Source organism: Pelmatolapia mariae, linkage group LG6, assembly GCF_036321145.2.
Source record: "Pelmatolapia mariae isolate MD_Pm_ZW linkage group LG6, Pm_UMD_F_2, whole genome shotgun sequence".
Classification (NCBI taxonomy): Eukaryota; Metazoa; Chordata; class Actinopteri; order Cichliformes; family Cichlidae; genus Pelmatolapia; species Pelmatolapia mariae.
This window is the reverse complement of record NC_086232.1, coordinates 42,363,251-42,376,583: the sequence shown is the minus strand read 5'-3', so window position 1 is coordinate 42,376,583 and position 13,333 is coordinate 42,363,251. Positions and strand designations below refer to the sequence as shown.

Here is a 13,333-nt window from a genome sequence, read left to right as displayed (position 1 = left end):
TATCGAGGTCTACAGATTAGAGGATATTGGATCAGTTCTCTTAGTCATCATGTTTGGTTGAAAAGCAACTTTTCAAACAGCCAGATCATCAGTGCCAGACAGCCTGGTGGGAGCATCGCTGAGGTGGCTTGAGGAGTGCAGCTGGTCAGCTTGATCTGTGGGATTTTACAGGATCTGCTGCTGACATCTTGCTGCCAGAAATGCTGGGCACTTCCATTCATTCAGCCACTGGGTGTGTCTTATGGCAGCATACAGCAACAAGCATACTTTTTCTCTCTTCATTTATGCAAATAGTGAAATTCAGTCATGTGACTATTGTCCACGGTCAATCATAATCACTGTTTTTTAATTTGGATTATTAGTAGGTTGTTAAAACTTTTATTTCACGTATAATTATTATTGAAGCTTATCTCCTTTTCTTCATCCTAATGGCATCATGGTCATTTTGTACTACACCAGAAAGGCTCCTGGTCTCCTGGGTGGGGCCTTTCTGCATGAAGTTTGTGTGTGTTCCTTTTGCTTGCATGACTTTCCTCCACGTACTTCAAAGACTTGCATTGTAGGTTAATTATCATCTACTTCACATCGATGGCTATGTATATGAGGTAAAGCACTTAATGTGTACAGAGACGGACTGTCTTTAAATGTAAATTTAAAGAACTTTGAGGGGTCATTAAATCAGCACAATATAAAAATGCCAGTTGTTCCATTTCATCTTTTATACCTAGGATTTCACCAAAAAAAAACAAGTTCTTTACAAGTGCTTTCAGAATAGACTGAAATGTAAGCCCCTAAAACTTTGAATTTGCCCTCACAAGCATACTTGAAGTGCTTTAGATTAATGAGCTATATTTGGCTTTAGTTGAATCCGCCCCATGCCAGCCTTCTCTCCTCAGGGAAGCAGACTCTCCTGACTCACTCACAGCCTGCTTCCCGGCCATGAATTGGATGTGATTGGTCAGTGTTAAAGCGCAAATAACCTCACCTGCTAATACTTTGTGAAACTAATAACACAGAATGGTAACAATCTCTTTTAGCACTTTGCACCATGCTGCTGCATGATTGCGTTCCTGCGTCTGGTCAACGAAGTGCTGCTTCTCTCAGTGTGCTCATGCACCTTAAGTTTGAGGTATGGTTTAAGATGCCATTGTTTTAATAGAATCAGATTAAAGCCACACTATATCTAACTTGTAGTGGCTCCATAGTGTTGTGGTTTACGTGTTTGCCTAGGAAGTGAAACATCCCCTGGTTTGGTCCTGACAGGAGGCACAAAGCCCTTGAGGGTTTGTGTCAGGAAGGGCATCTGGCATAAAAGTCTACCGAGTGAAATATGAACAACTACCCACTGTGGGAACCCCTGAAAGTGTAGAGCAGCTGAAAGTGACTTCTATATCTAACTGGTGTTTTAACAAAAATAAAGAAAATAACACAGAACCTAATGGAGTTATATTTGAAATACAGTGTATTTTCTAATTTACCTACAGGACCGTTCCAAAACAAAAAATACTCCCAAGAAAAGGCCGTGGGTGGCAACGGGTGGTTTGTTTCAGAATGCTCTTTGAAAAATATATGACGTTTATTTCGTGTTAAAATATAAACCAAAGTTCAACCCAATCATTTCTTACAACTTAAACATAAACAAAAGTTAACTTAATCTGATTCCGCAAATTCAAAAGTTGGGCACCGGTTTAGCTCCATGCGACCATGGCAACCGCATGCCATACAGCTTGGAGCGGCCGTCCCAGGTTCGAGTCCGATCCGCGGCCCTTTGCTGTGTGTTTTCCCCCCTTCTCTCTCTGTCCCTGCTTTCCTGTCCTCTCTTCACTGTATCCGTCAAATAAAGCTGAAAAAGGCCCAAAAAAGTGGTCAGAAAGTCATTTTAGAGCCTCCCGTCGTCCCACCTGACATTTGGCAAACAAAACAAACATGGGAGGGTCCAAAAGTTACCAAACTAATCACGACTTTTCCAAGATTACAGATTTAAGTAGCAAAACTAGCTTCAGTATATTCTTACTGTTTTAAATAGAAAACATTAATGGATACAAATTATGAATCATAAGAATTCAACAACATGACTTTTGTATAAAGGGTAGTCTCTTCTGTTTCACGTGTGTTAAAAATGTTACCTCTGCCTGCGTCACTCACATTGTCATGGCTTCTGTTTTTTTCATCTCTTCAGTGCAGCTCTTCCCTGTAAAGCATCCACATTGCAAAACTCATTTCAGTAAAAGTGTTTGTCTATAGCTTGAAGAAACGCTGCTGTGCTGCGTTTCAGGGGGACTCGCTGCGGACCAACATCCAGCTGGATTTTGGTGACGGCACAGCAGTTTCATACTCCAATCTGAGCTGGACCGAGGAAGGGATCAAACACGTCTACAAGTCTGCCGGAATATTCCGTGTCACGGCGTTTGCAGAGAACACGCTGGGTTACGACACCACGACACTCTACCTGCATGTCACATGTAAGTGTCCACACTGTAACAAACACAACGCGTGCTGTTGCTTTCAACTGAAAACCCCTCTGAGAAGATGACTGCTGCTGTTCACTCTCTGTTTCACCGTTGCGGTCGACACAAGAGACAAAACTGTTGATGCCGTCATTTGAGTCAACTTTTAGTTTGCACTCAAAGCAGTTAACTTAGTGCCCAGAAGCAGACTGTTAGTAGACTTTTATTACTTTGTTTGCTTTTCAGGCCACAAAGCATTATTGATAAACGCAGATGTGTATGACTACATCCATGAACATCAGTTAATGATGCGTTTCCTGTCTGTATAGAGTGTGTTAAGATAGGAGAATGTTTATAATGTAGAAACAGAATGAGACTTTACAAACTGAACAGTCTGTAAAATCTCATTTTAAAAGCTCTGTTTTATTCTGACCCAGACGTGCTCATATTTAGTTATTGTTATTGATTTGGTACAATGCACACACATACCCACTGAAGTTGTGTTAGGTAAGATGATAAAATATTCAGATTTCACTCTCCAGTATTGAAATTTAAATAGCATTAATTGAAATTAATAAAATTTACTGAACAGTAAGGTTGAAAGAAGGTTACACCAGGATGTAGATGTTTACATCACAGATTATAAAAATGACAACGTGAGGTCACACAACACGATCTTGGATTGTAAGAGTGTACCTTAGGACTACAGAGGTGTAACAGAGGCATACTGTGAAGATATAGCAAAGAGTTGTTAAAGATGGATGTAAGAGAAAATTACAGGTCAGTTCATTGGCACTGGTAAAGGGGTTAAAAAGAGAAATGTACATTTTTGTTGTTAAGAATATAATTTTATGTAAATTCACAAATACTGTTATGTTAAAAGCATAGAATATAGAGATGTGAAATTCTAATGTGCTTTTTGGTATTTTGGGCTTCCGGCACACTGTAATTACGTGCTTACGTAGTTGAGGAGTCAGAAGCAACACAGTTTTTTGAGTCCTGCCATGTTAATTTAAACCTTCATTAAACATCTCTTTTGAAAGAAAAGTACCCGGTCTTGCTTGCGTTTCAAATGCCTGTTGCTGGACTGACTTCTAAAGGTGGTAGAAAAGAGTGAAACAGAGCCAGACCACCCCGTCATACTAGGTTAACCCTGCAAGATCCAACCCATCAAAAAATAGCCAGAAAATTTTGATTTTTTGGAACTGAGCTGTTTTCTGAGATGTATTTTCATTGTGTATTTATTATATCTTTTTTGTATCACATTTGATACATTGGGCATTTTTGGCAACTGTTTTGTTAACAACAATGTTAATTTTAGACCAAAAAAAGAGTTTTGTCAATAACATTTTGAAATTGTGGAAGGTATTGATCATAGAGATAGAGGTCTCAGAAACCCATGTATCAAATATGATACAAAGGACATTATAGGGTTAAGAAGAGAGGTGATGATTAGTGAGCAGCAATGCAACTTCCTGCTGAGAAACAGCACTGCAGATGCAATGTTTGTTTCGAGAGTGTTGATGAACAAATGTAGATGAGGTCAGAAGAGCCTCACTGTGTATTTGGAGATCAAGAGAAAGCGTATGACAGGGTGTCAAGAGAGAAACTGTGGTACCGCATGAATACGTCAGGAGCAAAGCGCAGAGTATGTGAAGGGGTGCAGGACATGTATGAGAACAGAGAGACGGTGGTGAGGTGTGCGGTGAGTGACAGATGGGTTCAAAGTGGGGGTGGGATTACATCGGGTATGCTCTGAGCCCTGTTTGTTTGCAGTGGGGATGGACAAGCTGACAGATGAGGTCAGGCAGGAGTCTCTGTGGACTCTGATGTTTGCCGAAGACATCGTGATCTGTAGTGAGAGTAGGGAGCCTGGAGAGGTGGAGGTATGCTCTGGAGAAAAGTGGAATCAAAGGCTGTAGGTGCAAGACGGAATAATTCAATTTGGTTTTCAATTCAATTCAGTTTTATTTATATAACGCCAAAAAAGGACAACAGTCACCTCAATGTGATATGTGAGAATGTACATGTGTGAGAATGACAGGGAGACAACTGCAACAGTGACGATGGATGACCGTCGAAAGCAACGGACAGGAGAGAGGTGAAGAAGAGAGTGCAGACAGGGTGGAGTGGGTGGAGACGAGTGAGAGGAAGGATATCAGAAAAGAGTGAAAGGGAAGGTTTATGCCACCTGCCATCAGTCAGTATGGTTTAGAGACGGTAGCACTGGGAAAAACATGGGAGGCTGAGCTGGAGGTACTGAGATGGAGAGATGAGATGGTTTGGACATGTGCAGAGCTGGGATTGTGGATATAATGGACAAAAATGTTGAATTTGGGCAGGAGAAATAGAGGGAAACCACAGAGAAGATTCAGGGATGTAGCGAAGGAGGCTTCAGAGGGTTGGTGTGACAGAGGAGGAGGATGCTGGGATAGGGTGTGATGGAGGAAGAGGATCTGCTGTGGTGAGCAGCAAGAAGAAGAAGTTTGTTTTTCCTTTTTTTTTTAATTATTTAGACAAAAGAGTGGATCGCCTGGATATCACCTACCCAGCCAACATTAGCTTTGCTACTTAAGACCAGAATACTTGAAGACATGAAGACATTTGTGTCAGAGTCCGTGATGTTGGGACATGGCTGTTGGTTCATATAAATGATGTAGTGTTGCTCACTGTTTATACCGGGGATGGAAGAGAGGCCTTCAGGTAATAGAAGTGATTTTTGTAGAAAGTCGCTGCTACCTGTCTTGAAATAAATGAGAGAAAGCCTTTAGATGGATGGTCAGATGCAGTCCTTTTGGACATCAGCAATAAAAAAAACATTAAATGAAATTAAGTCACTTAATGCATTTTTTTGATCAGCAGTAAAATGTTTTTTCAGATGTATATTTCACGGTACCACGGTACCTAGCTCCAGGTGGTAAAATACGTTCACCTGAACGGCAACCACACTGTTGATCCACGCTAAACTCATTTGAAGTGAACTGTGCTGACCTATACAGGCTTATGTAATACAGCAGCTGTGATAAACAAGTTTTGGGAAAAAGGTCATAATAAACTTGCTTATGCAAGGTTTTACTGTGGGGAGAAACAAACAGAGAAGTGGGCCTTTAAGGCCACTGCAGCTAATAGGCAGTTATCTGAGGATACGGCATCACAACAATGGATTATTTTTAAAGTGGAGCAGGTTTTACGCAGCAGCACAAATAACAAATTACTGGATCGTCATGCCTTCTAGCTTCTGTTCAGACAGCAACAAAACAGTGTATCACTTTAACTTTCCATGGAAAGCTGCTTTCTGTAAGTGTTGAATTGTCTCTCGGTCTCGGTAGTTATTTTTGCTGATTTTTTTCAGTCAATTTTAATTTAACCTCTTGTTGTAAATTGTTGCGCTGTATTTATATATTTCTGAGAGGAATAATTTCAGCTGGATTTTTTTCACAGTGTCGGTGATGCTTTCAGGGAGAAACGCCAAAAACTACTACAAACGATTTCTCAGCTGAGCATATTTAATACCAAACGATTCTCTCACCTTCTCTCATTCATTCATACATACAGTACACACACACACACACACACACACACACGCAGCATCTGAAGTTGGGGATAAAGATTAGTTCTGCTTAAAGAGGATGAGCGCTAATAGAAGCCTCGGAGCAATGAGCACTACACGAACCTTTCGTTGGAGTTTTTCCATAAAAATAGTGTATTACATTTGTCCATGGCAGGAAACTTCATCTCTACGATTAGTGTAAACCATCCCAGACCCCTGTCAGGTCCCATTAGCTTCTTAGTGGGGAGGTTTGCAGTATTACCCAGAAGGTATTATGTCAAAAAATTCATGATGGTGTCAACATTTTTGGGAGTTTTTTGCTCGTCAGCACTAGTATCAGAGTGAAATGGTTCCGTTTTCTGTCAAACAATAATGTTACATATGTGCAAAAAATAGCTAAACTATCTGTTTGCCTGCTATATGTTTTATCTACATTTTCAGAGACAGTAGCTGTCACCTGAAGTTTGCTCCTGTCACGTTACACCAGAATAAATATCTCAGAGTTGATGACATGAGACTCTGGGAGTAGAGCTTATTCCTTCATGGAAAATTCAGGTCAGATGAATGAGTACTAGCACTGAAAATATATATATAGTGTTAACTTATTAAAAGAAACCAGCAGATGTCCACTCCTGTTTTTTTTTTTTAATAAAAAGCAGGGTTTGTATTTAAAGACATTCACTTTTCTGGCTCAGCTGCAGTTTTGTTGAACTCTGACTGCTGCACACTGTGACGATTGGTCAGAAATTTAAAATGCAGGAAGAAAAGATTTTTTTGTCCAAACTATCCAAGTAAACATGTCAGTTGTGTCTCTTAATAGTCACGCAGCTTGATGGAAGCAGGCAGTGTGTGTAGCTACAGGTTAAATTTGGTATATCCTCCTCCAAATCACTCCACAGATCTTTTTAAGATTTAAGCTAATTAAGAAATGTCACAAAGTGTGGTTTTGACGTTTTCAAAACTTTGCCTTTATGCTTTGTACGGGCAATTGCAAACAGCAAAACTTACATTACAAGTGCTAGCACATGGTCCACTTTGGTGGGGTTCCAGTTTGTCATGTACCTCCCAGTCTTGGCAATTTGGCACACTCAGCCGGGTTCAAACGCCCAGGCAGCCTTTTTAGTGCTGTATCAGTGCAGGAGGACGGACATTACACAGGAGAAGATGAATGGAACAGCTGGAAAAGATGAGACATTATGCAGAGAAACCTCAGCAATCATTTTTGTCACCGGGGGCACTTCTTCCTATCGCAGCGCTAAGACGGTGATCTTTACTGAGTCGCTCTCATTTAGAGGACGACTGCGGCGAGTCAAGCCTTCCTTAAAGCGTTAGTATAAATGTTTACTGTGTTGATGTCATAGTTCACATGAATATCAGTCTCAAAGTTAGTTTAACCTGCTTTCTGGAATAAACCCAGGAGGACCTTCACTATAGTAATTTATAGTGTACATAAATATAAATGAGTGTTATCCAACTGGGCATCTTTGGATCATTAGAGTTCTGTCTGTGATGCCGTGCGCTCCTTAGCTTACAATATAAAGTGCCTTGAGATGTCTGTTGTTGTTCCATATAAATAAAACTGAATTTTCTGTTAGATGATTATAAAGAAGTGCATAAAGTGGATTTTGTGGTGTGGAGATAATAAAGAACAAAAAAATAGAACTGTTTAATTCAACTTATCAGTTTATCAAACCATAATGTGCAGAAATGCAAACTCTATTTAAAACCCTTGTTTTGCCACAGAGAAAGCAATTACTTCTGTCAACTGTTTAAAAACACAGCACAGCAGGCAGAAAGAAAACTCTTCCATTTGCTGATTATTTTCTCTCCAATATACAAGTCTGGAATAATTTAAAACAAACATGCACCCAACTTACTGACATAGTCATTATTAAGAAATGTACTGTCACAACTCGGATGAAGAAATAAAGATGAATATGAATGAGAACAAGATCACACGAACATACAGTGTTTCATCTTCTGCCATCGCAGCGTGTGCATTGTTATAACAGGCCGCCATATATGTCTTACCTATTAGGCAGTCTCATTACACCTGCCAGGAGACTCGCACAGCCTAATTGGGAAGGTCTGTCTGACATGCATCGCAGTGATAGCAGTATAGAATTAGGCAATAAACTGCAGGGGGGGCTTCTATTACTTAGAAGCTGTTACATCATTTGATTGTTACACTGAAAGATGTGACAATTATCTTGTTTCAAGTGACATAAAAAGTCCCCGACTGTTTAACTATCCTCATAAAGATAAACTTTCTCAGTAATGTTGGATTGAGTTGCATCAACATGGTTACAGAAGTAGAGGTGTTACATTTTAGAGGATTTTCATCCATCACGTCGTAGTAACGGACACTCGGCTGCACCTTGAGAGTTCCTCACTATGAGTTTATATGATATTTGTTTTCACAGTGTTTGCATTTATCCATTTTTCTTAACCCACTTATTCTGTCCAGAGTTTGGGGGGCTGGGATGGGAGTGTGTCTTTACCCAAACTGCACCACACATGTAGAGAAACAGAGACAGATGTATTCACCTCAGGTGCAGATCTTTGAACTGTGGGAGGAAACCCGAGCGCACTAAACAAGCTTCGCACCCCATGTACCGCCAACTGCCTTTTTTGTATTTGAGTGAGAAGCACGATCTGAAGTCTGCCTCATTAACTGAATCCGTGTACGATATCAACTCGTCTGTCCTGTTTCTTTCTTAGGTCCAGTGGAGCATGTCCAACTTCTTGCTCCCTTTGTGGTCATAAGAAACAAGGAAGTGAACATCACAGCGGTGGTCTTACCCAGCCACTCACGCACAGTCACTTACTTCTGGTGGTTAGGAAACAATACTGAGGTAACGTCTGCAAAGAAAGACTCATTAAAGACATTTTCATTGAAATTTCTGTGGCTTGCGATTTAGATTTTAGTTGTTATTTTTTTAAGCTGTATAGTAAGTGCTGCTGTTAGTAGACTGCTTAATATAAATGTTCTTATCTGTGCTTGAGAAGTGTTTTTAATGTTTAAGAAGAACAAAAAAACAAAAGAGAGATCCAGAGCCAAGTGCTCAAAATGATAGAACATGTCTCATGTGCTTAGAGCACGCTCAGGTTAACGTTTAGCTGAAAGGTCGTCTCGTGTCTTAATCACATAGTGATGCTTGGTCAGGATCTCTCAGCATCACATTTGAACACTCATTATGTGTTAAAAAGCCAATTAGTGTCATTTTTGATTGGACAGGGCAGATTGACAGGCTTAATACAGAGCTAATAAACTTGTGTAGGACCTCAAGTTTGATGCTTGTATTATAGAAATTACTATGATATTACTTACTGAATCAGAACCAAGACTCACACGTTTGTCCAGTTGTTAAGTGATGATGTATGAACCCTGCTTCCAGGTCCAAACTACTCTGTGTTTATTGAGGCTGTTGTGTTTCTAACAGGTTTTAATGTTTTGTATCTTGTTCTATTTAATCTGAACAAGAACCTAAAAACAGTCAGTGATCACTGTCGGCCTCTCTGAGTTTTATTTTTGATTGATTGATTGATTGATTAAATATTTATTTTGAACATGTTGAAAAAGTATAACAACATAGAATTAAAACGAGACAAACAAACAAAGCAGAACAAAAGGAAAATGAGCAACCAACACTACAAATAACTTTCATGTTCAAAAAGGAGCAGGAAGAAGCATAAGCTTATTTAATCCCACCCCCTTTTCCACTATCTAGTAATCAACAGAATACAGAAATCCTCCTTACAATTACATTATATGTTACGTGTATTTAAAAAAAATATATATATATATGTATATATATATATCTTTCTATCTATCCATATATACATATATATACACATACACACATATACTCATTTTCAATAACCCCAGTAACACCTCAAAGGATACACAACCTACAGATATATACACCCATACCAAAATACACGTGCACCCGCACACACATGAAAATATTGGACAAGAACACCCTATCAAATCTCTACCTTGTCCCTGTACCCTGCAAAAACCATATCCTTAAACTGCTGTTTAAACTGCGCCATGCTCGGACATTGCTTCATATCTTTACTCAGTCTGTTCCACAGCTTCACTCCACACACAGAGATGCAAAAGCTTTTTAATGTTGTACGGATACAAGGATGTTTTAAATTTAATTCCCCCCTCAAATTGTATCCCCGTTTACTTTTAGAAAACAATTTTAGAATATTGTCAGGAAGTAGGTTATTTATTGCTTTATACATAATTTGTGCAGTTAGAAAATGAACCAGATCTGTGAATTTTAGAATTTTTGATTTTAAGAATAGTGGATTTGTATGATCTCTGTAACCAGTTTTATGGATTATCCTTATGGCCCTTTTTTGTAATATAAAGATTGATCATAGCGAACATTTGTAAGTATTGCCCCAAACCTCTGCACAGTAATGCACATACGGTGCAATCAGGGAACAATAGAGAATGTGGAGTGATTTGTGGTCCAGAGTGTGTTTTACTTTACTCAAGATTGAAACACTTCTTGCAATTTTGTTATGTATATGATTTATATGTGACTTCCAGTTTAATTTTTCATCTATAATCACACCAAGAAACTTATGTTCAAGTAGTCTTTCAATTTCCACACCATCTATATGAATCTGCACTTGTGCATTTCTAAGGGAATTCCTAAATAAGACTATTTTAGTTTTACTTAGATTTAGCGATAGTTTGTTCCTGTTAAACCATTTTTTAATTTTGCACATTTCTGAAGTAATTGTATCCAGCAACTCCTTTAGATTCCCACTAGAACAAAAAATATTTGTGTTGTCTGCAAATAATACTAATTTTAATATATCAGATGCATTGTAAATATCATTTATATAAATAATAAATTTTGGACCCAGTACAGAGCCTTGTGGAACACCACAAGCAATGTCCAAGCATGATGAGGAATGGACACCCAGCTTCACAAATTGTTTCCTGTCACTTAAATAGTTTTTCACCCAGTGCAGTACAACCCCCCTTATCCCATATCGTTCCAGTTTATTAATTAATATGTCATGATTGATTGTGTCGAATGCTTTTTTGAGATCCAAAAATAGTCCAGCTGCATATTGTTTCTGATCTATAGCATTTATAATATCTTCAATTGATTCGATTAATGCCAGTGTTGTTGATCTTTTTGATCGGAATCCATATTGACTGTCAGAGAGTAATTTATGTTTATCTAAGAATTTGTCTAATCGTTTATTAAACAGGTTTTCTAGGATTTTGGAGAATTGTGGAAGTAAAGAAACAGGCCTGTAATTTGTGAAGTGGTGTCTATCCCCAGTTTTATACCATGGCACAAATTTAGGTATTTCTATTTATTATTAGTTTTATTACCACTCTTCATTTTAAAGCTCAGTTTTTAAAACCTTACGATTTAACTCCAGCCCAGCCCATGCAGCAGTACATTAATGACTAACCTCGTATTGTGGATGGATTATCTCAGTTGTTCTCCTGACTGAAGTTTGGTCCGTTTACAGCATCCTGTGATTGCATTTGTCCCTAACCATCAGGAACCCTCACGTTAACTTTTATCGAGTGGAAAAAAGTTAGCGTTCATCCTCCAGCTTCACTGTGTTTATGTTATGCTAACATAGCTATATAGCTAGCAATCACATAGCACATCATTATATGCCAGCTAGCCCAACTTCAGTAACCCTACAAACACCACTGCTGTTTAGTTGTCTGTCTCCATTTATGTTGGAAGTGCTAGCAAAGCTGTACGTTCTCATTGTTCAAGAATCCATCAATCACAACATGCTATATCATGTTTAGGTGGAAACTAGCAAGCTAACTCCCTGCTATCTTCAAACTCCATTAAACTTCATAAATCCTGTTTTCAGGGGTGCCTGCATGTTAAACTTTATAGTTACACCTGGTAAAGCAGCCACACTGATCATTTTATTAAAGATGAAAGAATTTAGACAGTTTTTAACTCTCAGTGATGCTGCAGTGTTCATTTGACTTTGGGACCTGAAGCGGAGTTTGGACCTGGAAATAGCTAATGACGTCAGACTTAAAGACCACATTCCTCTTCCATATCTGTTGTGATGTGGCCATGGTAACAGTTGCTGGAGTTGTTAGAGTATATGTATTTCACTGATTCTGTTTGGATCTGCTTTTTTGTTTTGTTTTTTAAAGCAGAAACAACACTTTTAAGCTACTACCGAAACTATCACTATATAATATTAGTCAACTTCTGTTTGGTAGGGCCTAAACTCTCACTGTGTATACTTATAAATGAGTACCTGTTACGGTTTTTATAACATACTACTTCATGTTCCTCCTCACGAGGGATTTTGGTGTCAAGGTGTGCTGTTTCACCAATGTTACACGTTGGAAAGAAATTGGGACATTATTTCTATGTTTACCTGTAACTTAAAAACTGTGCTTGCAGCCGGTGATAACTTTGGATGGAAGCATCTCGCACACCTTTCAGAGTGAGGGAATGCACACCATAACTGTTCAGGTGGCTGCCAGCAACACCATCTTGCAGGACACTAAGACTATAGCAGTCAAAGGTCAGTATTTGTTAACTGTGCTCCCGGAGCTGGTAACAACACATAACTGCAATTTAATGGGAGGCAGTTAAATACTTTTTTATTTAAGTCCTCCAATTTTACTGTTTTCTTTTTTTTTTACCCTGTATAAGATGTAAAACAGCTCCTACTTGACTAAAATATATCACATTACTGCTGGAACCTCTAAAGAATATGTCTTCATTTAAAATGAAGTGATCCAGCAGCAAGTATCTGTAAAATGCAATGATTTATTACCAGAGAATGGGTTGGCGTAAAGCTGTGACATTTTCTAATTATCTAGAAGTGCATCTGGTACATTTAGCCAAAGGGAAGTGTGGGGGATATGAGAAAGCCTCTTCTTTTCATCAAGTGTTAACTACCTGAAACTCGACTTGAGCAAAATGACAGTTGGCACAGCTCACTGAGAATAATGCCTTCAGATGGGAGTGAATTAATGGCTGATTCTCCTCCGACTCTCCTCGACAGAATTCTTCAAATCTCTACTTTTATCTTTCTCCCCTAATCTGGACGAGTTCAACCCTGACATACCCGAGTGGAGGCAGGATGTGGGGAGAGTAATTAAGAAGGCTCTGCTCCAAGTGAGTGATTTTCATTTTCTCTCTGCTTCCTTCTCTCTTCCTTCCCTTCCATCCTTCCATTTCTCCATCTTGAGATTCTTTCTATTCCATCGTTTTTTCTTTACTTCTACTTTCGGTCTCATCCTGCTATTTCTCAATTATTTCATATACCCCTTTGCGGTCCAATACTCTGGGCTCACTGG

General features: G+C 38.9%; 1 protein-coding gene across 2 annotated transcripts in view; it reads left to right on the top strand.

The window, feature by feature from the left end:
* The window catches only part of sorcs3a (sortilin related VPS10 domain containing receptor 3a), a 240,046-nt gene that overhangs the window by 205,756 nt on the left and 20,957 nt on the right, over nt 1-13,333 (top strand). For both annotated transcript variants that reach the window (XM_063477027.1, XM_063477028.1), the window contains exons 19-22: nt 2,276-2,462; nt 8,719-8,852; nt 12,429-12,552; nt 13,039-13,151. In XM_063477027.1, coding sequence (XP_063333097.1) covers nt 2,276-2,462; nt 8,719-8,852; nt 12,429-12,552; nt 13,039-13,151 — 558 coding nt within the window. The remainder of the gene's footprint in view (nt 1-2,275; nt 2,463-8,718; nt 8,853-12,428; nt 12,553-13,038; nt 13,152-13,333) is intronic.